At 37.4% G+C, this 26,032-nt stretch overlaps 1 protein-coding gene across 4 annotated transcripts in view; it reads left to right on the forward strand.

Moving 5' to 3' along the window:
- Positions 1–26,032, forward strand: part of RNGTT (RNA guanylyltransferase and 5'-phosphatase) — a 193,317-nt gene that overhangs the window by 118,214 nt on the left and 49,071 nt on the right. For all 4 annotated transcript variants that reach the window (XM_056343116.1, XM_056343113.1, XM_056343115.1 and 1 more), the window contains one exon: positions 13,104–13,204. In XM_056343116.1, coding sequence (XP_056199091.1) covers positions 13,104–13,204 — 101 coding nt within the window. The remainder of the gene's footprint in view (positions 1–13,103; positions 13,205–26,032) is intronic.

Genomic DNA, 26,032 nt, shown 5'->3' on the forward strand with positions numbered 1-26,032 from the left:
TCTTGCATTATCTTGAAGTTCAGAGGCACTTTTGGAAACAGCAATTGAAAAAATCTATTAAAATATTAACAGATTAATTTCTGCATACAGGTTGCATGACCTTCTAAACCTGATTTGCATTCAGATGTTAAAATCCTTCATATAAAACATAGTCTAACACTATTTAAATGAGTGCGTATTAGTAGCGTAATTTGCTTTTCAGTCTGCTATGGCAGTTAAGCTTAATATTTCAGAAGTAATTTTGATTATAACCTTTTTCTTTCTACTTCATAGCTCCAGGTCACGTTTCCATAACGGACACATTGTGGTATAGTAATATTTTCACAATAAAAACTGCTACTTCTGGCTAACCAGTACTAATGTATGAAAAAGTATCATTCCTACTTAGTCTCTCTAAAGGAAAAATGTCTGGAATACACCAGAGTTACTGTGTTTTAGAACATGTGTTAATTTTACTTGTTCCTTATTTTGTTTTTTAAAGTGGAGGAATGGAAGAATTGACACAAATTTGCTTGACTACATGGAGTTAAAGCAGCATGGTGACTTCACTGTCAAATAATGAGTTATTTAAAGCTGTATCAGGAGTTGGCTCTATCATTTGGGCTTAATTATGAATACAGAATGATTTGAGCTTCGCCAAGGAACCTGTCTTTTCCCTATCTTTTTGAGCCTTTAAAGTTATTGTCTACAGATCGGCTTTCTATGATGTGATAAGATTACACTGTATAATGTTTGGAATTCATTAACAATGTTATTTTCAAGCTGATCAAATATTTATTGAACATCAGCATGTCTCTGTATTCTGATCAAATCACTGAACCAGGCAAAAAGCTGATGTTTAGTCAGGACTGCAGCTCCTTGTTTGTTCAGGTGGTTTGAATCAGTAATTTAGAACTCTAAGCATAAAAATCAGCATTTATTATTTTATTTTCAGTTAAAAAGTTTTTTTGAAAAGGACGAATTTGCTTTTTTTGGTTGTCATCTTTTAGTTAGGGCATCACGGGCATCTGTCCATGGTTAGACACAGGTTGTGCAGGGTGAGGGACTTGATACAAGGTGTGTAAACTGCATGAAGTTGGAAAGCATTTGGATCATGTTTGGGAGTGGCACAAACTTTGCAGCCATTTTGTGTTCTTATGTATTTTCCATTCAATATTTAGATTTTTCTGTTTTCTCTCAACTATGAAAATGCCTTTCACAAATGACAGGTGTTTGGAAAGTAGTGGTGTTTACCCAGGAGTTTTTCTTAGCCTGATCACTCTTAGGAGTACTTAGAAACCACATCTCCCCATCTTTCCTTTATAAATATAGGGACAATCGACTCATTTATAAAAAAACTGCCTGCTTTAAAATGTCAAGAATTTATACAGGAATTATGTCGAATTCTACAGGGGAAAAAAGCAGTACTGGCTACATTTGGTTTGATTTTCTAAAGAAAGGAAACCTAGTCATCTAAGACACTGAGTGCCACTGAAGAGATTTCATTGAAGCACCTTTTCTTAGCGGGATCTATACAGTCAAGTAAAATGCAATGCATCTTTCCCTTGCTGACCTGCGTTTGTCAAAGTTTCATCTATTGCATTAATTGATAGAAGTTTCTTACATGCCTCTGAATTCTTCAGACTCTCCAGACTTGATCAACCAATATAGTTTATACCTCAGCTTTAGCATCTGATTGTTTTACTGCTGCTTATAATCATTTTGCACTGCTCCTAAATGCATATTTTAAGTGCCCAAGTATGTTTCTCAGCCTTCAGAAATAATGAGCACTTAAACATTCAGTTCAGTGGCAACTACTTAATACAGTTTCTTAGGCTTGAAAGCCCTGCATATAAATAATCTTTCCTATGCAGTTAAAAACATAGGCTGGGGTTTTTTATAAAAGACATTCTAGAAATCAACAAGTAAGTTGTCTCAACTGGGTTCATAGGTATCAAACATTCTGCTAATACTGCAGAATTTCTCTAAACTATTTGTAGGAAAAATGCTTTTTCTCGGGAGCAGTGCAGTCACAGTTATGCTTCTAATCGGAAACGATTTGAAAAGTTCTCATCCTTAACAAGCATGGTTAGCTCACATTAGTCCCATTAGCTCTTAAAAGGCTAAATAATACTTTCTAAGCTGCAGAATTATGGTGTAGAACTTGATTTTAATGAGGCTGGATTTTTTTCTCTGTGATTCAGCTATTTCTTTGTGAACCTGGTTTGGCATCTTTGGATCTACACAATGGATGGCCGAGTGGTAGTTTGCAAACAGTACAATGGTTGTCCTAGGAAGGAGATGCTTGGCAAGGGCAGGATGGGATGATAGGGACAGTGATGGTTATTTCTAGCTACCTAAGGAGTGGAGCCAGTTGAAAACTAGTGTAGTCAGTGTCTGTGGGATGCCCAAGGACCCTTCATGTGCTTGGACCCCATCTAAGGGTTCACTTTCTGACTCTGAGGTATGTGGCATGGCAAATCTTGACCTCTATAAAGATTTCGGTGTGATAATCAGTTTGGCCAGCTCTGATGTATTTTAAATAACAACCAAATACAATCGATTAATGCAAGAGTAAACAATCATATATATTCTCTTACTGTCTGATAATATTTGGTCTTAGTATATAGTGTTGTCCTGGTGTTTTTTTCCTTTTAGTCGCTTTTGTGCATCAGTCTTCGCAATCACACACCCTGTTGTTAGAGCCTGGAGGCTTTTACTCTTGGACCTAATTCTCCTTTGTCTCCTAGATCATCTTCATTCTCTGCGCATACAATGCGTATCTGTGAAGCTGATTCACTAGTCATGAGTGACCACCACTAAATGCCATAAATGCCATCGTGTACAGCATAGTTTGTCTTCACCTCCAAGGATGTGAGTTAGGGATGAATCTGCCACTCGTAAAGCAGTCTTCCCAAATAACGTTTGCCTCAAACTTCGGTAGGAAAAGCTGGACTTTCTGCTTCTCGGCTAGGGAGTGTTGTTGGGCCCATGATCGAACTAGTATCTCTTTCTTCCAGTTCTCAGTGTCATGCTCAATATACAGCAAGAACAATCATTAATCACATTTACCCATCAATGACCAAGACACTTCTGGTGCCACGTTCCCTTTTGCTTAGCTTTTTACCAGGCAAAGAGAGTACATGGGGAAGAATGGGGGTATTGCAGTGATGGTCTATGGGGAATATGGGGAGGATATAAATTGTCTGTATGGATGCTTTGAGGAACCAAAGGAGCTGGAACTGAGAAGAGAAGCTGAAAGCAACAAAGGCAGGATACTTTAAGAAGCTAAGAGTCACAGATTAACTGCTGGTGGGATAACTTATTTCTTGAAGTAGATTTTAGTGTCTTATGTTTGGGTATTTTTTCTTTTTTGTTTTTGTGACAGATAAAGAAGTATGTTACAGTGAAAGTTTTTAATGATAGGGTTTGGATTTTTTTTTTGTGTGTAGTGTTTATGGTCATGTTACTATTTCTAGGTTTTTCAGCAAATTTACCTATTTTCCCAAAGGATCAGTCATGTAGGCTAACTTGGATCATTTGGTCTTATGACGCTGCTTGAATACAGCCAGTTGTGGGCTGTATATCTAGGAGCAAGTGTATAAAGTCCCAGCCAAAGGCATGAATCTGAAAAGAATTACTTCAGCCTTGTCAACAGCTTTCAGTGCAATGCAAAAGAATACAAAGTACATCTACACTTTCTTTTGTATACTGCTGTATACATAAGCAGTGAAAAGAATATTGGAGTGGTAGGTTCAGTTCTGTTGCCTAGTCTTCTAAAGGCTTTTGTGAAATTACACCGTGAAGATATGTACATTAGCCAACTGGAAAATTACCCATCAATGAGACTCAGACTTAGTCATTTTATCTTACAAAAGGAAATTACATGGAGAGCTGAGCTTTGGTCTAAACTAAGGCATTAACAAGACTCGGTGTAGAAATAAGCATACATTTTTGAGCACATGTGTAAGAAATGGCCGTGGTAACTTGCCTAGATACGTTGCGATTTCTTCATCACTTGGTATCTTGCATAATGGTACGCTGTAACCTGAATAGGAATTATAAACTTGATATAAACATTACTGTAGTTTGGATAGGAATTAAGAGCTTGATCTAAATGTTATTGTCCAAGTTTCTCTGTCCTGTGAGCAACAGAGCTGACTCACTGAGTGCAGTAATGGTTTCCAGTCCTAAAAATCTATGAATATACAATTGAGTCAATAGTAGCCTTTCATCTTGTGGTTTCTTGATCCATTGATGTGACTTGTTCACATAATCTGTCAACAGTGTTAGCAACTTCAGTTTCTTCAGCTTATCTGTGTCTGAGGTCTAGCCTGAAATGATTGGTTATAATAAATCCATTTGGTTCTTTAAAATGATCCAGGGTCTGTAGTGCAAGAAAATAAAAACACATTTTGGGTAATCATTCTGTCTTTATGTTTGCACAGCTGAATGCAATTAGATTGCGTAGGGCAGCAGCTGCCCTATGGATATTAAGAGGCCTCAGAATTAAGTAGACCTCTTCAGAGAAAAATATTTAACTGTTGTTTTGAGTGGGAAAGAGGAGCCAATGTGTTATTATAGGTTTGCAGTTGATAACTTTCTCCTTTCGAGTGAAAAGCTTTGGCTTGATGTTGAAGACAAAGTTGCTTGCAAACAGTTTAATTAAAACAGAGGAGAATACTGGTAATGGAAATAGATGGCTTTTACAACAGAGCAAATATTTCTTTCTGTTTGTGAACCTTAAGCATTCTAGAATGTTTTTAAAATGCTCTTAGTGTCTTCATCCTGGTAGGTACGTCTGTCTAAATACTAGGATATCATTTATGTAATGACAGAAGTTTCTTCTTGGTGTTAAAATATGAAATAGCAAGGTAGTTTATTTGAAACTTAAAATTATTGAAGAAGAAAATATTCTTATTAAATATATTTAACATATAAATATATTTATTTTTATAAATATTATAAATAATTTTTGCAAATATAAAACATTATGTATTAATAGGTATTTTTCATGTTTGAAGATACTTAATTTGAACTAATTGCATTTTCAGTGTGGTTAAATGCTAGTGATGTTTGCAATGTGGCAAACTATGTTTGGTGATTTAAAAGAAGTCCAATAGGTTCTCGGTAGCTGTCTTGGCTAACGCCATCCACCTCCTGCCCCATCTGCCCCTACTCCCCAGTGGTATTCAACCTGCCATGTCTCTTGGGCAAGCACGGTTATTCAAACAAATCTTCCCTGACCCTTCTGTGCCCTTTTTTCAACCTTCTTTCTGAATTGGTGTGTGTCTGCAGCTGCCGGCTTAGCAGCCCTCTAGGTATCTTGCAGGGCTGGGTCTGACCGGTTTACTGAGGGGAACTACAGCTGGCGAGGAGCAGCACTGTGCCGTTCAGAAGAAAAGAAAGCTGGGATTTTTGCTGGCTTCCTGTCATTTGGAGGTGGAAGGGCTGAGGGAGGATGTGGAGGAAGGGAAATGCAAGGTGGCCTACGTTGGGTTCTGCTGTATTTCAGGAGGATGGTATTTGGTAAGGGTCAGGGAGGTAGATGGAGCAGGGTGAGTAGGCTTTGTAAGATAGTAAGGCACCCTTGTCAAGGAAATCATCTCTTCCTCCTTTTAATGAGGCATGGACTTCTCTTTTGGTCGTCCTCTTCCTTTTCAGTAATGAACCATTTGTTATATCTAGACTTGCAGCTGAAGTTACTCAGTCTTCCAGGTGGGTGTCTTCATGGTGAGTCAACAACACCCCACAGCCCAGACTGCCTGCCCAGAATGCAGTCCCAGAAACGAACCGTACTCTTCCTCCTACAAAATACTAAGCAGCAAAGTCTATCCCAGTCAAAGCAGCTGTTTGGAATGAAAATTCATCCTCATTATGGGCTGCTAACATCCCCATTTTCCAGGCCTTCAGCTTTCTGCTGAACCACCCTTTGAATGCAAATGCTGAGAAGATGCATGGCTTTAGGCAAAACGAAAACCTGCCTAGGAGGAATATCTGCAACTATCAAGAAACCTGCCAGTAAAAGTTCAGATAACAGAGCTTTGTTCTCTGAGGCCCTGCCTTTCTCTTGACCTGCAGGGAGAGGAAAAAAGAGTTGCCCCCTCTACGGGCAGCTGTGGAGGAAGGGGGCTACTAGACTCAGTACTTTTGGGACAGGGCAGGGGACTGGGGTTCAACATGACCAGCAACCCATCAGTTTGCCCTGCAGTGCTAAAATGGCCCATCAGAGTCTAGCAAAAAACCCTGCCTGTGGACCCACTTAAGCCTGTGGAATCGAATATGAATTTAGGAACCGCTGAGATTCAGCAGCCTACGGGCGGGTGCCAGAAGATGTGCTTTCTGCTGTCTTGTGTGATTATTGTGCATCCCAGGGTTTTGGATGTGCACCTCTGAGTTCTAGGTTAACTCATGTGCTCTTGCCTGAAGTTTGGGATCTCCTTAATAGGGGTACATTTGCCATGCTACTTCTGACCTATCTGTTGTCCCTGGCCTTCAGGCTCTTGAGCTCAGGTGATGCTGACTGATAGTGCTCTTGTACACTACAGCACTCTTCAGGTTAGTAACCTCTTGATTCTACCAGTTATGCTGCTGCTGGAGAAGCTCTTGGTCCACTAGCACTGGCTGACAAGTACTAACGGGCCAAGCTCAATATTTAGGTGTCTGAGGTGGTTGACGCTGCTGTTGGGTGAAGCCCTGGGTGGAATGGGAGGCTGTGAAAAAGAGGAATGCTGAAAAGAAAGAGCTGGGATTCTGCCAGGAGAGACTGTCCACAGAAGGTAGGGCATTTATAATACTACTACTGCTACTACTACTACTACTAGTAATAGTACAAAGATAGAAGAAAAGTTAGGTAGGTACTGAGTAGCTGGGTTGTAAAAATTTGAGGGCTGGGGTTTCATAGCCAACCTGAAGGCACCGACGGCATTATTTCTTTAAAGTAGCATTTCAGGATGTTGCAGAATATCTTCACAGCTCAGGTTCATCTGTGCTAGGTAGGTGCTGGGAAGCCTTGCGGTGGTACAGCCTTTGCCTTGGACTCTAGTGTCAGTATTGCGGGTTGAAGTGCATTAGCTGTGTCCCTGAAGGGAAACATCAAATTTTGTTTTGTGTACATGGAATCCAATTTGTGTGCACCAGAGCTGCCCAGCTATCTCAGCTGACATACACTAAGTAGGAACAGCCAGGGGATTTGCTCTGAAAGTGCATTACTTTTGCAAACTAAAATGCTGTCAATATGGCTACTAGAAGAACAAGTGTTCAAAGAGAGATTACAGTTTGTAGAATAATTTAGGCTGGAAGGGACTTCAGGAGGTCAGCTAGTCCAGTCCTTTAAAGCTATTTGAGATAGTTTCTGATTTGTCATTGTACATTTCTGGTGTAGAGCTCTTACTTCTGTGGTTAGACTAGGCTGAAAGGTTTCAGACTGAAGCATGAACTTTGTATTTGAGATGATATGGGACCTGGTATGTTTTAGAAGTAGTCATGTACACGCATAGTTGTCAGGGGGTGGTGGTGAAGTTATCATTGCTATGAATGCTATATTTAAAATGCTAGGGAGTAGTTTGATCTCAGACAGATTGCTTTACATTTTGTTTTAGAATTAGAATGTAGAATAACTTCAGGCAGAACAGGTCTGCAGTATGCAGTGATTCATGTAAGGTGAAGTTTTCATATATTTAACAAGCAGAATGCTTGTTTGGCTCCAGCTCGTGTTTAAAGAAATTGATTTAGCACTTAGCATTCAAGCTCAAGAACTTGGTACTGCTGTATCGTGTGTATGGACGCACCCATTACAAAAACTAATCTCCTTCTCAGGTATTATTAATGTGGCCTTTGGTTGAATTCTCGCTTTAAGCTAGACTTCTGTGAATTTCTGGTTTTGGTAACATGGTAACAGAAGTCTGAGAGGGCTGTATAATTGCTCTTAATGTGAGTTTAGAGGTCTGATTGCTTATCTAAGCCATTGTAACTGTTTTGGAGAGATACCTGTAAACTACCTGTTACCTTTACCAGGTGTTCAGTGTTTACAAAGTGCTGTGAAGTGAGAAGGGTGCTGTTTGAAAATGGTCAAAACTAAGTGTAATAGCCAAAAGTGTTTGTTTATTGCCATTGCTTTCTAGGTTAAGATCTCTTTGGCTAACTTGAAGTGTGGTACAGATAATTTTTCCTCAGTTTTTCTATTAATAGGACAAAATTTTAGCTGAGGTGTGTTTCACACTGTTGGTTCTAGAGGTAAAGATAGGTAAGTCCATCTTAAAGAATAAATACTTCCCTACTCTTCTTCAAGCAAGCCAGCCAATTAATTTTATAATTCAACTTGAATCAAAAACTGGATCCAGCAGTACAATTACAGGTATGCAGATCCATCCTGTCAAAAAATTTCTTCTTCATTACTGATCTTGTAATATTTTTTCCTGTCTGTTGTGAAGTTGGTTTCGTAGTGACTTTTAGGACAGTGTAACTTCTCAGTCTTGAAAAACAGAGTTTGAAAAAATCATATAGTAGACCTATGTGGAAAATACACATTGATGCCTAACCTTATGAGGGTAGAAAATACAATGCCATTTAAAAAAACTGAGAGTGGGAGCAGGTGTCATGGAAGATCAGGAAAGAAGTAAGACCTGGAAGCTTGATGTCTGTACTGGACAAAGGAGTAGAAACAATAACAAGGGATACTACAGTTGATACCTGGATAAACATGATACAGTTGGGAAAAATCATATGCCTTTTTGAAAGGAAGGTTATGCCTCTCCAACAACGGGATCAAAAATCATCTGAGTAAGGATAGTATGGTATTCTCTGCTAACACTTCCAGAAAGCCTGTGCAAAAGTTTCTAACAAAAAACTCTTGAAGAAACTAGAGGAGATGTGAGACTTAGAAGAAAAGGTTCTTGCACAGATAAGTAATAGGTTAAAAGTGGGTGTCAAGGCGTGGGGTACAGTTTAGGCCTCACCAGGGAGAGGAGTCACCCGTACTGCGCGTAAGCAAGTTGGAAAGCTGAGTGAACCATAAAGTGAGATTTTCCTGCTGGATCAGCAAGTGTTGGTGCTAAATGTGGAGAATTACAGTAAGCCCTTACAAGACTGGGTGGCTGAGCAACAAAACAGCACATAAACTTCTGTGTAGGTAACTGCAGAGTAATGTACATGGAGAAAAAACTTTTGTAACTGCACATGTAAAATGATAACCTCTATACGTGTTTCCATGCGTATAGAAGCACATGAAATTATAAGTAGCATAGAAGCAGTGGGGTTTGATTGTTCAGCATCTCTTTTAGTAAGAGTCTAGGGAGTGCAAGTCTTTGAAACCAACAATAGCTGGTTCAGAATAAAAGATGTTTTTTCTTGCAGTGTAGTCAGGTTGTACATGAAACATTATGCTGCAGGCTTAAGCAGCTGGTAGAAGTTTACATGGTCTTACTGGGGAGCTAGATGAGCTCACGCAGGGGAAACTGAAAATAACTAAATACGTAGGAATCACATTTGAATCACATCCATGTCAGGAAGTTTCTGAGCTTGAAAATGGATAGTCTCTAAATATCATATATGATTGCCCTGTTTTTCACCTTTCCTGAGCACATGCTGTTGGCTGTTTAGTTAGAATTAGGATGCTAGAGCTCTAGTAAGGACTTTCTTAGGTTCCTCTATAGATTTTCCTCAGGATTTCAGTGCCATGACTGAGAGAGATAAGAATTCATTTCCTAAAGGAACGTCTAGCATTTTAAGGGTTTATGTTCCAGGCAGAAGTAAATAGAAATAAGAAAGAGTCTGTGATCCTGAAAGAAGCCTGTGGTCCTTGCTTAAAGGCCTTTGAATTTTCTCACCTTGCTCAGAAGAAACCTTGATCTTTAGTTTTCCAGATGTGTTTCAATCCTATTTAAGGCTCCTGTTTACGGCTGGAAGGAAATATTTAGTACTTGTGAATGCAGAAGCAATCTGAATTTACCTTTTGGACCCAAATTACAGGATGTTTTTTGATTGAGACTAGTATTTCTGTACAAAAGAGAAAATCTCCTCTGTCTTGAAGACTGTTAGCCTTGTTTTATGTTCTCTGTAAAGGAATGATATGTAGAAGGATGGCTTGGAGCCTTATATTAAACCAGCTGAGATTGCTTTCTAAAGTCAGTTAGACTGGGTCTAGTCTTAATAGCTCATAAGGTCACAAACACATGACCTAGTGCTTAAAAAGGCATTGATTACTTGAGTATATATTAAGTCGTCTATCATTGTAAACACTCCAGTAATCCTGCTCAGAAGATTATCACAAGTCAATAAATTAGAAGCCATGACACACAGAGGAAAATATGCCTCTTTTTTATGTATGTATGATTGTTTTATTTATGTATGATTGACAGATGTCACTGTTATGGAATGTTTGAAGACCTCAGCCATGCTAAAAGACCCAAGACTAACCATTAAGATGAATCTTCTGTTCTATACAGCAAAATCAGTACCTGTTCCAACAACTTCAGCTACTCAGCTCTGCCCTGTGTTCCTTCATACTTGCTGTAGCGGTTGTTTCATAATTTAAATTTGCACTGTCTGTGCAGAATTTATCGCAAATCAAAGTGTTCCCCATAGTTCTCCTTTGATCTAAGTAGTAAATACCTAGTAGTAGTAATGGTCTCTGGCCAAATTAGAAACTGCAGATGAGAGAGAGTGACAAATGATGTCTTTGAAAACACTGTATTTTGTCCTGTTACTCCTGGGACATATTTTAGTAATAAAATTTACATAGAATGTAATTCCATATTCTTCCTATCTCAGATATAAGTACAAGAAAATGGCAGGAAAAGTTAACTGAAAAAGAAATTCCAGTGCCATCTACTTTTACTGTAATTCTCACTTTCAATGCATGCAACCAATTGAATATATACTAAAATAGTAAGTACTTTCTGTAAAATTGAATGTAAATACTTCAAAATATATATAAATACATTATCTGTGTATAAAAAAAGTTATAGAAAGTGATGATCTGAAAAGCCTAAATGCTTTACTGAACATCATAGTTCGTATATTCTGCTTTATCAATTTAATATCAGATAGTATGTATGGCATGAGTCCTTAAATGTTTTTAAAAACATACAGCACAACAGCAGATTTTTAGTAAAGGAAAGAACTAAGAAGCAAGATAAACTTCATTACTATAAGAATTTAAAGAGGACAGAATTGGAAAGTTAGGATATTTCTGGTGAATGGAAAAGAGCCAGAGAAATCAGGGAGGGAATAGCAGGATTGTGGCAACTAAAGGAGTATTTCTTCAATGCTGAAAGATTTTCTGTTTTTTGTAAATTGCCTAAACAATACCTTCCTAAATCCCATTTTGTAAAGGTGTACAGGCAACTAGCTTTCTTCAAATACCTGCTGACGTTACAGCATGGAAATGATATGAAGGGGAAACAGGATGGAAAGAAAAGAAAGAAACATAGTCTCATAGCTTTACTGTCACACAGTACATTACTAGTTTTCTGATTGGAGTGAAATGAGGGTGTTTGATTTGGTTTGGCAGGAGATCCAGATATGAGGTACCTTTTAAGAAAGTTGCTTTCCAAGGGACAATTTCCAACTAGAAGATGTCTGGGAAGGAATAAAATAAAAGATGTGGAAGGGGACCAGGCATAGTAAGATGTGTCAGAAGCAGCTCCTGTATGTTGTTCTAAGGACAAGGATAAATCATTTAAATTTTATTCATATGTTGAGGAGGAGAAGACTGTAGAGAAATTCAGTGCAGAGTTGTGCATGATTAGAATAGTGATTTGGGCAGGTGATTGATGCTGATGTCTGGGACCGCCAGAACTGAACACCTGAAGCTGTCGCTTTCAAACAATCTAAAAGCTATGATCAAAAAATAAGAGATAATATTCTCTAGCTAGCCATGTTCAAATTCCAGAAGAAACTTTTAGTTGATTATTTTTCTCATGCGTAGCAGAATTATGGCTAAAAATGTTTGGAACTACTTTGGGTTTTGAATTATGTAAAGCTTGCCTTTACTTACTGTCTAGCAAAAGTCAGACACGATCTTTTCATCAAGAAATGATAAGCCAAAGATATACTGCATTTTTTTGGGAAGAATAACTTTCCATTCTTAGATCAGAAAACAGAAATTTCTTCATCTGCTTTTGTCACTTCAGATCTAGAACTTTTAGGTTTAGCATTAGTAGATCTTCTGTCTTGCAAATATTTAGCATGGCATGGGTGCAATGTGATGCTCGCAACCACTGTGTTACCAAAAGACGCTGGACATTCCTGTGGGTTTTTTAGGTAAAATTGCATGAATTTTCTCATTGTGGATTAATAAATACCTATCAACCAGAAATTCTCATCTACATGTTATACTTTTACTTTTGCCTTATTCATATTAATACTGATTTTCTCCGTTGCCAAGAAAGGTATTGTAGTAAGGAGAGGGTTAGCAGGTTGGCTGTCACTATTAGCTGAGGATGAACAAGATGGTAGGTTAGTAAATTGAAGCAGATGATAGAAGAGACCATCAGAAACCAAAGCTCTAATTTAAGAGAAAATTGCTCTTTGCAACTTTTGGTTCAAGTATATACCCTTTCTCTTAAGCAACAGTGTTCCCTTATTTATATTCCTGTATGTCATGATGTTCTTTAATCTTTACATAACTTAAATTACTTTGGTATGAAAGAACATGCTTCTGATGGGCCTTTCTGATAGTTGGCAATATGGTGATTGCTGGCTTTTTCATGTTGTGTCAGCCAACAGCATGAATAATAAAAATATCATTCATAAAATGATTCAGAAATGTATCTTTTCTGTATGTCCTGTCAGTATTTTCATTTGTTTCTGTGCTCTCTTATTTTTTTCATGAAATTTTCCATTAGCCAGAGAGAGATAATGAAGTATGTTAATTTTTATGTCCCTTCTCAGCTTTTTATTATATGCAATGGCTTGTCTACAATGCTAAGCAGTTTTAAAAGGGACCAGGCAAATAAAGTAGTGAAGCACAACTACATCTGTGGTAATGGAATTCATTGTTTCAGTCAATAAGTATTGTAATTCATTAGAGACAGCTAATATAGTCTGAAATGCTGAATTGTTACTTTTAAAACCAGTGAAAACCAATAAGCATAATTAAACTGCTTTTCAATTTGCTACAGAAATACAAGCCTGGTCGATGTGATGATATTTTAAAATGGAAGCCACCCAGCCTGAACTCTGTTGATTTTCGTCTAAAGATAACAAGAATTGGTGGAGAAGGGTATGTAACCTCTTCCCTTTTAAAATGTATAGCACTCATGTGAATGTCCCTTAGCAGTGAATCTCTCCTGATATTTCTGGGCACTTCCTGGGGCTAAGCCTTTCTATATTCTGTAGAATTTGTTTACTGAAACTATAAGCTACTGTTGTAATCTGTGTTGTACTGAAAACAATGACAGATGTTTATAACATAAATTCACTCATTCTTAAGTTTCATAAAATCTCTTTAAAAAGCTCTGTTTGGATTTGGCACTACCCCTTGTGTTTTCAGAAGGTGGGCAAGCTGTACTAGCTTAAGTTTTTATATAAAATGACTATTTTCCATTGGTTTTCTGCAAAATAATATCAACAACCTATGCTTTCTTCCATTTTAGAATTCTGCAAATGACAAACTGCTCTTGTTTTCTTAGAGAAATAGAAAACTTGACATTTTTACTCAATAGGTATTCTTTGGTATTGTCTTTAAAACCATTAAAGTCTTAATCAAAACCAGTGAGTTCTAATGGCAGAAGATATGTAAATCATTACATTGCATCAGTTCTACGTACTGTTTGCCTAGTTAAGTCACTGTGCATATTAAATAGGGGCAGTTTCCATGTTCAGTTACTCATACTGTGGAAATAATTAACCAAATTAATCTGTAAATAGTGTAATACCTAAATATGTTAATGCTTATGTTCCTGTCACATGCATAAGAAAAAAATAATCCTAGAAATCTGACATTTGATAAATAAAGTACAGTTCTTCCAGATAAGTTTTACTTCATCTTGCGTGACAGTTGACAGCTATTGGTAACATAAGTGCATTCATCCAACAAAAGAAAAGTTAATGAAGTACTGGGTGGGAAAAAATAATTTGCCATTGTTGGGAGAGAGGTATTTATGTTAAGTAATGACCTATGAAACAGTAGCTTCTGCCCAGTTAAACACAATGAATGAATGAAATACTCCAGATTTAACTGCTTCAGTTGTTAATTTCAGTATCCAATTTATTGCTTGGTAAAATCTGAAGTCATTTGAGGAAGCATCAGAATAATACTGATTTTGAAGTTGTTGACTAGATTTATAAAACAAGCATCTTTAATTTTAGACTGTAAAAAGGCAGTTCCTGAGTTCTGAGCACTACCATAAATAATTTTTAGTTATATCACATATCAACCATTTCTGTTTTGATGAACTGAAAGTCTTGCTACTGGCAATGCTAACATAACAACAGTAGGCTTCCTGCCTCCCCCCACCCCAGCTGAGACTAAAAGTAAGCATTGATACTGCTTTCAGTCTTTTAGGTAGAATTTTTTCTTCTTAAGTAATCAAAAAGACATCTGGCATGCATTTGACAGCTGAGTAATACAGATGTGAATTAAGTACTGTTACAGAATTTGTGTGTTGTTTTGGTACGGTTAAGCAATATTATTTACGGAAATAGAAGGTATGCCTTTGTATTGATCTCCTACTGACAAATGAGGACCCAAAGTCAAAGTATTGATCTCAAATGACAGCTTGAAACAACGAGAACAAGGATCGTCTGTGGTTTCCAAGTCCTCTGTTCTGATTTACAGGCTTATCTTTACGTCTTGAATTGTAGACATATCTAAACCTATGTTACAAGTGTGTGTGATCTTTTCACAGTTTACAGCCTAGCTAGTAGTGATACAGGATGAACGTGTATTGCAAAACTCCAACCATGCAGCCCTTGTATTTATAGTTCCCTGTTCACTTAAACAGTAAAAAAAAAGCATATAGGGGCATTATTTATTCAGTAGCATAAGATTAGAGCACTGTCAGCTGTTGGGCCTGTCTTTTGGATAGCAAATGTAATTGAGAACCTGAACAATTGTAAACAATCTTGTGCATTTTTCATATGAATAAAGGAGTTACCTCTAGGGAGTTTGTCAGATTTTAGTCAGTATGATTATTTTCCATTTACCTAAAATTCCCCTGTGTTTTCAGTTGTGCATTTCCATCCATGAATCAGTCTGCAGTAGTAATGTTAACTGCAAAATAGCTGTGTTTCACCCCAGATGTAGTTTGGTTATGGATGAATGACTAATTGTTTTTATCTAGGGTTCAGTTATTTCAGTATTGATATTGGAAGGAGTTTTACCATTGAATTAAAAAGAAGGATTTGGATTATAATCAGTGAACTACTTTTAGAATGAGCTTCCCTATAAAGATGAAGGCTGTGTAACAAAGAATAAACATTAAAAAAAAAAGGAACTATTGCATCCCAAAGAAAGGCAGGGTTTCTGTAACCTCAGTGACCTAGTCCTGGCACTCCTGTTCAGTGCACATATTCGAAAGAAATTGCATTGTTGCACCTTAGTGAGTTACAGGTTATCAGCTGAGCCATGGTAATTGTCCCCTGTGTATTGTCATAGTCCAGCCTGTCCAAGCATCAGGATGATGCTTAGGTTAACTCTTTTTATGTTGTTTGCAAGAATTCCAGTTTATGCTCTCTCTCAGTCTCTTCTCATGACATCAATATAGTTAATTCTATTTAAAAAAAATAAAAACAAACAAAACCCCAAAGCAACAACATATTAAGTCAGCTAAACAAGAGAGCACTTCGTCATTTCTCTCTAGTGATACACAGCAGTTGAACTGAAAAGCCCTCACATTAGATGTGCTTTAAAAAGGTAGACGCACTTCCCAGCACTTCTCTGTCATTTCAGGTTTAGTAAGATAATGGTCTCACATCAGCAATGTGAAGTGAAGCCCTTTGATCTTATAATAGTACCTTGTATTTTTCCTAAATTGTAATGATACTCATAGAAAATAAAGTAACAGGGACTTAAGCACATCAACTGCATTTCCAAATGACCTACAAGTTAAATGACCTTATCAGAAGAGACTGTAGAGGGTGTTTAATTGCGGTGTGCAGTATCTCAGTTACAGTACAGAGAAGACTGTTTTTAAACAGTAGAGATGCTTTTTCCCAAAATGTCTGACTCTAAGAATATTTCTTAAAAAAATAAAAACCTCAAACTAACTCTGTGCCTTACTTAAATGTCACAAGTATCAGCAGAAAATGTCTACATAGTGCCAGATCTGTGGTAGCTTCCCAAACCAGAATTTCTTAAATGTCCATGCTTCCTTTTGCATTTTTTAAATTAGCCTGTGCGAGTACCTTAATTTTATATGAATCAGACATTCTAAAATCAAATTACAAGCAAGGTTTTGGTTTTATTGGCTTTGAATGAATATTTTACTGGGTGAATCTGATACTATTTCAAATCACCGAATAATACAAATTTTATGTAGAACCTTGAAGTATTGGAAAGAATAATTTTACTCATTTTCTAAGACAGAAATAGTAATAAAGGCTTGTTTCTTTCAAAAAAAGTAATCTGAAGTAGATATGAACTCTCTGTTAGTTGCAAGTCTACTTTTTTTATTATTATTATATCCATGTTTAAGTAGAACACCTGGGGAGAAAAAAACAAACAGTGTGTAGGCAAAGTTCTGTGTAGCTTGGGCATTGTCAAGTGATAAAGTGCAGTACATTTGAGGATAGTAGGGTCTTCAGATCTTGACAGCAGGGGCTTAAAATCTTGGGTGCATTGGTAATTACAAATCAACAACGAAATACAGATACCGTGAATACAGACACGTGAACCTTTTCCTTTTGTTAGATGTGATGTTGTCCTTTTTGTTCTATAAATTAGAAGGAGCTTTGGGGGTGGGTGGGAAGCTGCAGCTGGTTCAAAATAGCTGTGATGTTCTTGATTTGCTCTCATATAGCTATGTGTCTGTCACAGGGTGACATCCTTTTCATAAGCTAGTCTTCCTTGCCCTTCTGCTTTGAAAAAAATAATTGGTAACTAGCTGAAAAAATCACAGAAGTTAATTGAATCAGCTAAGATCTGCAGAACTGACATGATAGTTTGTTTGGCCCATGTTTTGTTGCTCCCTCCTCTCTTTCCATTCCCCCTTTTATGTGATTCATAAATTGTCAGTTTGGGCTGTGAGCTCTTTGCCTCTTCACCTGTTTGGAGAACATCCATTATCAAAGAGCACAAACTTGTTCGTATGTGTGCCATCCATCACAGAAAGAGAGCTTTACAAATAGTACCCTGGCGATAAAAAAAAATAATAATAAAATCCTACATTCCCGTAGCCTGCAAAGATCAGAGTCAAGATTGGGGCTGCATTGCTGTTGGGTACAGTGGAGTTATGAGGCTGAATGCAGATGATGTCACACAGCAATTATGGAACAAATAAGGACAAGACATTGCAAATAGATGCAGAGATGCACAGTGCCGGGATGTCAGCAGGAAGAGTGCAGGTTTGAATATATTAACTGCATTTGTGGCTAGACTGTTGTTAGAGGAAGCGTGTGCTTCGAAGTTGCTTACTTTTTATAGAATTGTGAGAGTTGCAAATGCAAGTAAAGGAGTAATTTGTTTAGCTAGTACCTACAGGCATTCAGCTGTTACAAGAGTAGGTCTTACTTCTAGTTCTGAAGAAATGTAGGGGCAGGGTTGTGCACACTGATCAAGATAATATGCTATGTGTGGAAAGAATGGTGCGGTGACACAGAAAGGGGAGACACAACTGCTGCTATGGTAGATATATGCATGCGCAACTGCCACCATTGGCATTGTGATGGAAGCCAGTAGACATTTTATGTAGGAAGTATTTATGCTGTATTGCTGCTATGAGGATATTTAAAATCTTGTAACGTTTTAGTTTTTAAAAACTATTTTCAAAGTGAGGCTTTGAATCTAACCTCTATTTATACTCTGGTACACTGAACATAATGTTGTACCTTCCACAACTAATACTCAGGATGCTTTTGGAATTTCTAATGTTGGATTTCAGAAATGAGCTCAGTCTCATCTTTTTATACGTTCAAGTGGCAGCCTTGGGCAATCTCCATCTGTCAGATAATTATTCGACTTTAGCTACTCATTTCTCCGGATTTTTAAAAGCTTTGCCTCATATCATCGTAAAATTATCTATATGCTTGCCAAATGGAATGTAGCCTTGTATGTTTTATACACCCTGTTCCTTTTTCTTAAACTAGCTGCCATCTTAAAGTAGTCTTTCCCATTGGTCATGTCAGCCATCATCATGATTATCCAGTCTGTCAAAGATCCATTTCTATCTCTGAGATTAAGAAAAGCTCCCAAATACCAGATGCCTCTAAATTTTTCTTCTCTCTCATGCATTTCTCTATCCTGTTTTACATTTGGATGGATACATTATTCCTATTTGCCCGTGTAGCTTAGCTTTCTTCCTGCTTTTGAGTATGGAAGTTGAGGGCTGATGCCTTCCCCGGCTAAACAACTATAAGGTGGTAGAATCTGGGAGAGGGGTGGGAGAAGCGGGCAGTGAAGGAATGATCTTGGGTTTCAAGATGGCTGGCTTTGGCTTTTTCAAGGAACGGGTAGGTAGTATCCCATGGCAGGTTCCCGAAAGTGCAGAGAGGCCCAGGAGAGCTGGTTGATATTCCAGGATAGCCTCCTGAGAACATACGAGGACATGAAGGAAGACAGGCAGGTGTGGCTGACAGCCGGCATGCTTGAATGGGGAATTCCTGGGTCGACTCGTGCAGACAGGGAAGTGTAAGGAATATGTAAACCGTGACAGGGCTCTGTGGAGAGCATGAGAACAGAGTTTGGGTGTGGAGGGAAGGAATTCAGAAAGCCAAAACTTAGCCGGAGTTGAAAGTGAGTCAAGGACTTCTATAGGTACCTTGGTAATGAAAGGAAGACCAAGGCAAGTGGTGCGCTGCTGATGCAGCACTAGATGTAGTGACAGAAGGTACAAGAAGGGCTGAGGGTACACACTGCTGCCTTTGCTTTGGTCTTGACTGGCAAGGTCTGCTCTTGGACCTCTGAGTCCCTGTACTTCATGGCAGCGTGCAGGGAAATTAATTAGTGCCACCAGGTGAGGAAGTTCAGGTTAGGGACTATTGATGCAAACTGGACCTCAGGGTACTGGAGGGGGCAGAGCTTTGAAACTGGGGCAACAGTTAGCCCTTGTGGCAAAGATGGCCAACCGATAACTGGGCTGCAGGTAGAGCAGATGGTTCCTTGTCTCTATTCAGCATTTGCGAGACTGTATGTGGAGTACTGTCTAGCTTTGGGCTCCCCTGTATGAAAAAGATGTTGAGGTACTGAAGCAAGTACAGTGGAGGGCCACCCAAGGCAGCGGGGGATTGGAGAACATGACATACAAAGAGGGGCTGAGAGAACTGGGTTCACTCTGTTCAAAAAAGAGAAGGCTGCATAATACTTTATGGCTGTTTACTACTCCCTAACGGCAGGTGATAGAGAAGACGGAGCCAGGCTGCTCAGAGACGCACGCTGAGAGAATGAAAAGCAGAGGACACAAGCTGTAGGGTCTCCATCTTTGGAGGTATTCAGAATGAACTGGGTGTGGCTGTGAGCAACCCCGATATAGCTTGGAAGCTGACCCTGTCTTGAGCATGAGGCAGATGACATGCAAAGGTCCTTTCCAGTCAGAGTTATTTTGAGATTATCTGCAGATCAGATGTTAAATATTTTGCAAATGATATGGAACTGGTAGACATTTAGCTCCTAAATATTTTAAAGCATTTTTGTTTTTAATTCTTCATGCTTTCTTTAATGTAGATAGATACTTTTTCAGAATACTCGCTGTACCTATATTTAATTTAGAAATTGTGGGATTGTTCTTTTGGAGACAATTTTTGAGTTGCCAAGTAAAATAACATGCATTTTTTACAGAGAGGAATTTGACATTGTTCTTTTTTATATGCTGTAAAGGTTTGCCAGATACATAATATGAAAATTGCTTAATCTAAATACAGAAAGTTTCTATCTTCATTTTGCTGTAGCTTGAAGAATATGTATGCTGCTCTCAGACTTACTGGAACTCGCTTGTGAGCATGCTTTTACACCAGTATAAGTTAATTTTTTAAATTATAGGAGTTACTAGAGAATATTCTTGAACATCCTGTTCGAAGTGCTTTCGATGGATTTTAGAAATTGGTATGAGCTTCTTTGAAATGCATTTTTGTGTGTAGTAAGTATTTGGTCTCCTTTGAACAAGAAGTATTTTTTCCAGATTTTGTGAGTATGCCATAAATAATACTTTAACTCAGAATATTTTTTCCTCCATTAATTGCCTGCAGTATGAATCAATAGTCAGTTGTTTGGGGTTTTTTTTAGTTTGTTGCTCAGTGAGATTTTATTGTGTATTTTTGTGAGTTTACAGATCGGTAGATTTAAAACCATGTCTGGAAAAGAGCATTAGTATAGAATTATTACAGATCTGAAGGCTTAACTATTTTTCATGGTGTTTGGATTTAAAGAAACTTGTATTTAGGTAAAAACCCTCAGCTCAGATGACTTCCTTGCATGCTGTGCTGTATTTCAAAGAATAACAAAGCAAACTAAGAGGGGAAAAAATTATCACCGTGGTAGAGAAGAACAAACAGGCTGGACAGCCAAAGATACTGTGCATGTTTTGTACTCTTCACCAGTCTTACTCTGAACATTTTATTATTTAATTTTCTGATAATACCAAACTCACAAATCATAAAAGAACAGGTACAAGTACTAAAGAGTGAATATATTAAAGATAAGAATAACTCATGACGGTCATAACTCCAAGGGTGCCATTCAGTTTGCTGTGATACCATCAGAATGTTTTGAAAGTGGTTTAGGAGTCAGAAGCCCAGTTTTCGGTGTCTTCCTGAATTCACAAGTATTTTGGATTCAGCAAAACATGTCAATAAAATAAATGACCCTGATGTGAGTTGTTTGCACTTCAGCCATGACAGTGCTATCAATATGGTATATATGCAACTGTGGGCTTCTAAAACACTGGGAGATCATCAGCAGTTTCATCTTCCCTGTGTGATAGTGAAGAGAAACTCTCGGTACATGCACTTGTCTTAAAACCTCAGAGACATTAGAAAAGAAACCTACCTAATTATTTTTTTGTATAATTATCTACTATCTCTGATTTTGTAGAGATTCCAGTTGTGATGACTGATTTAAAAAAATAAAAAATGTATGATGATTTTTTTAAAAAAAATTAGCATTTTAAGGGGCATTCTGAGGAAATAAATCTGTTACTTTAATGGTTTAGGTTCTGCCGTAGGCTTGGTGATTCGCACTTGTCATCTTTTTGGCTAATGGCCAGCTTGTAGTTTTCATCTGGGAAAAGGTGCTTACCTTATTGTAGAAACACACTGAAATCAGTAAGGCTATAGGTGCATGTATCTGTCTGTGGGGGACCAGTTTGAAGAGCCAAGGCCTGATGAGTCAATGGTGACACAGAATCTACGTTGTTACTTACCCAAGTGATAGGGAAAAGATTAGTAACTACTGGGTATGGAGCTTGTGTGCATGCTGCACTCCGACCCGGAACACCTAGTGCTTTGTAAAAAGCCATTAATAGTTTACGGTAGAGATTTGATTCCATCTGACAGCAGGCGTAAGCGTGTTATCCTACTAGAGGATCTTAAAAAGGCCAAAATTCCTTGTTTTCATACACTTTTTGCTTGCTTGCTTTTTACAAAGCAGTCTTGATGACACTGAGTGTGAAGTACAAACAAGGTTTTGTACTGAATTCTATTCTGAAATCAACTTCAAGACTTTTAAACACAGGATCTACTTAATTTTCAGCGTTATTGTATATGTGAGAAATAAGTGCTTATTTTAACTTTGAAACCCAGTTTTCAAAGGATGTAAACTGCTTAAGCTTCACATGAAATGAATCAGATTTTTTTATTTATAAATGTATATTCCTAAATGCATATGTATGTGTGTGTACACACACAGGTGACAGCTGTTGCTTTATGTTGTAAAATTAAAAACACAAACAAAAATGTAAAAGAATTCCCTTGGCTGTTACAAATCAAAACAAGACTCCTCTTTTCCTCCTCATGTTTACATGTGGGAACCCTATCCTCCTTTTGTCATACTTCTTAATTTTGAAGATTATCCATTTGATTAAATCAGACTTTGCTATTTCCGATTTTTAGCTCTTTTTGTGTAAGTATATTTCTTAACTGGACATTCCTGACTTCTCCTTTTTGATATTTTTCCTGCTTAAGCAATATGGTTTTCAATGCCTTGGTTTCATGGTTTTAAGCCAGGTAACTAACTGGTTCTGCATCTATACTCCACCAACCAATGTTCCACTGTTGGCTTATGAACGGTAGAAAAGTTGTATATGACAATAGAGAAGAAATGCCAGCATGTTGCTCTGCTTTGTATGTATAAGCTGAACACTTTTTTTCTTTACCTAACTGCAAAATTTATATATGTGTAGATACAAAATACTGGTGAGTTTAGAGACAATTCTAATGTTCTTGAAAGATTAAAAGCATCATTATTCATATGCTAGTCATCCTATTGTCAGACCTCCCGATCTCTGAGACATACGACAGTAAGAAGGTTTATGTTACACAGTTTTAATGAGGTTGCTTTTATATTCTCCCCAAAAGCAATACGTATATCCTAATCAGTTTTCAGGATGGGGGAAAATGAATTCTGAAGTGAAGAGAAAACTCGCTCAGGGCAGCATGGTGTACTAATAAGAAAAGGACAGTCCTCAGCTGTACCCAGCAGATGGCATTTTCCCCCCTTATAACAACTAAATATTTTCAAACCTATAATCTTTGGCTATTTTCATACTCTAAAATAAAGCCTTTTTCCACGAAGTATTAAAAGATTGCACTGTGAGCAAATATTTGTCAGTGGATTATAAATGATATATAATGTGTATATCTCTAATTACAGGATAGAGAAGATTGGAATGAGGAGAACAAAACAGGCTAGTGAACTTAGTTATTTTACTTTTTCCCCCTCAAGTCTTCATATCAAAACCATCGTCTCTCACAGATGTTCATAAAAGCACTTCACCCTTTTGGTGAATGTTAAAGCGTCAAATCTCAAGTGCTCAAGTTTTTAATCTTTTTACTCAGGAGTACAAAATTCTGTTGAAAGTGGATATTCAGTGGTAGGAGATCACTGATTTTGGGCGTAGAGCAGGATAGTTGGACTCAGAAGTGAACTGGTTATCTCCTAATGAAGGCTCTGAACTATTCTTACCCCTCCAGAAGGGAAAATTTGCTATGGGCATGGTTAACCCTTCTCAACTAATGTATTAATAATATAATATTGCTGACTTCTTCATTTGTGATGATAATGATCTGTACACAGTTCTGATTCAGGACTTACTGTTGTTCGTTCTGCTTTCATTCAAGAAGAGAAGCAGAAATGACTCTCAAGCTTCACTGAGCAAGATGTTTGTGCTTAGTTTCTGCACAATACCCAGTTTGATAAAAAATTGCACACATTAAGTGATAAGAAAATTGTGTTTTGTGAGATGAATTGCGTATCATGATAAGTTAGAATAATGTTTTGGTTTTGAAAGAGGTAATGGTATGGCATGCAAATGCATTCCTCCAGCTGACATAGGTCATGAATGCAGCTTGTTTTAACAGCAGTAGTATTAAGCTTCAGTTATTTAAATTATGTCACTAAAACTAGATAATCAAAACTGGTCTTTTTCCTCTTTCACTCAGCCTTATAGTAGGATATGATGAATGGTTTCTGCAAAAACAGTAATAATTTCTCTGTTGTTTACCTTACCTCTCTTACATGAAAAATAAGAGGAAGCTATTATAAAACTTACATATTTTTTTTTACATGTATTTTATGCCCGTTGTTTCTTTGCAATATTCAGAGACATTCACAATGGAGGAATTTTCCAAGTGTCTTCTGAAGATGATATCCTGCTTTTTGGGAGATAAAATTGAGATTCTTTGATGTTCTTTGGCTGGCGAATTGTTGTGGTTTGGTAGGGCCTGTATTGGCAAAAGGCACATCTGTATTCGGTCTGTGGCAAGTGGAGTGTCCAGTGTTTACACTTACAAAACACTTTCATTTGACTAAAAATAAATGCGGTCCATGCATTTAAAGCATGGCATTGCCTGTACCCATTGCTTAAAAACATACATTGTTGACAAGTTTACTAGACAAGCCTGAGGAAGAAGAATGAACCCTAACTAGTGGAGAAAAGAGCTAATACTGAAATTATATAGCATTGTCTGTCTGTTGCTTTCCATTGTATAGATTGAAGATCATTCATTTCCCAAAGGATTTTATATAGCATTTGGTCCAAATGTTTGTGTTTATTGCTGAAAACTGTGTTACAAAATGGACGATTCTTTTTACGTGAGACTTGCATACAGAAAGATTTTAAACAACCCAGAAATCCATATATAATCCATATAAAGGTAGACTTTGCAGGTTAATTTGCCTTTTGCAGTTTTTTCCATGTGAATGTTTAAACAGTGCAATCTAGTTATGTACTGTTGTTTAATGCAGAAGATATATATCTATTATTGCTCAATCTGAATTACTCCTTTGATTCACTAAATTTGAATTTGTATGAATTTCTTGCAAGACAAAGTGCATAGATTTTTCTGGCAGAAAACCAGAGATGGATATGACAAAAGGGCAAGAATGTGGTAATAATTTAAAGTTAATTCTTCTGATGTAATAGCTCCAGGATCACAAACAGGGGTTTTTAAACTTAAAATTAACTTAAAAAAAAATAAATTTGGTTTCTGAAGCTCTAAAACAGCAACTCTGTCAACAGAAGAAGTTGGCAGGTTGGTTTGGATTTTTTGACAAAGCCTGTTCCTGAAGTTTATTACCAAAGGGACTTATGAAGATAGAAGTACAGAAGTTATGGAAAGCTATTAGCAGTGAGAAAGGATGAGTTGGGGGAAGTAGTGAGGTGGAGGAAATTTTAATTCTAGCTAGAGAGCTTCTTTCTCTGCCCTTGTTTCAGATAATCTGTTGTTTGTTTACTGGTAGCCACGGCAGCTTTCTACTGAAGATTGCTGTACTTCAAACCAACAACAAATCACCCCACCACGCCCGAACTCTGGGGTTCTGCAGATAGCAACTAGTCTCCTATATAAGGAAAGGCCACTGATAAGCTTAGACAAAGCTAGTTTTTATTAAAAACTGAGGAATGGAGAAAGGATGATGTGTAGTGAGGAGGATAACCATCGTTTCAGCTGCAGTAAAAACAGACTAGCTGGGATATTGCGACAAGTGCAGAAAATCTGTTTGTGCCATGTGTACAAGCTTGAGAAAGTTGGGTAAGAAATAATTTTGCAACTCCCACAAGCTTCAAGTATGAGGTTGCACTCCTTCCTCACTCAGGCTTCTTTAGCCTGGGTCTCTTCACAAGTTAATAAACAAGAATTCTTCAGCTTGTCTAAAAACCCCTTCTTCCTGCATTCTGGTCCTAAGGAAGATAATTCTCTTTTCCTTTCTTTTAGTTTTCAAATGTCAAACATAATCATTACATTCTATCTTAGCTTTGAGTAATTTATATCTGAATGAAGTGCCTGTTTGCTGTCTGATAATAAATTTTCTCTGCCATAATAACAAGGTGGTGTTGAAAGTAACTTCAAAGAAAGGAATGGCCTATTTAATATTTAAACAGACAAAGGATTTCTCTGCAGGAACAATTAAAACTAGATTTTGAAGCATTTGTATTAATTGTTGTTTAATAGATGTTGTTTTAGTGGTTCAGGAAAGTATGTGTGTGCATACAAAATAAACCTAGAGTTAGTTCTTTTTCTGTGCATTTTACATCAATTATAGATAAGTCTTCTTCCAGTGTCAGTACCAGATGTGAAAAATTAAAGCAATATTCTGAGAATGAAATCAAATATATTAGACAAAAAAAAAAAAAAAAGAATTGTAGGAACTCTCAGTGTCATCCTATTCTGTGCATGTAAAATGTAGCAGAGGGATGTTGAGATTGGAGCCTAGCATCAAAAAGAAATTTACTTTCTCCAAAAA

The sequence above is a fragment of the Falco biarmicus genome, chromosome 6, assembly GCF_023638135.1.
Source record: "Falco biarmicus isolate bFalBia1 chromosome 6, bFalBia1.pri, whole genome shotgun sequence".
NCBI classification, from domain to species: domain Eukaryota; kingdom Metazoa; phylum Chordata; class Aves; order Falconiformes; family Falconidae; genus Falco; species Falco biarmicus.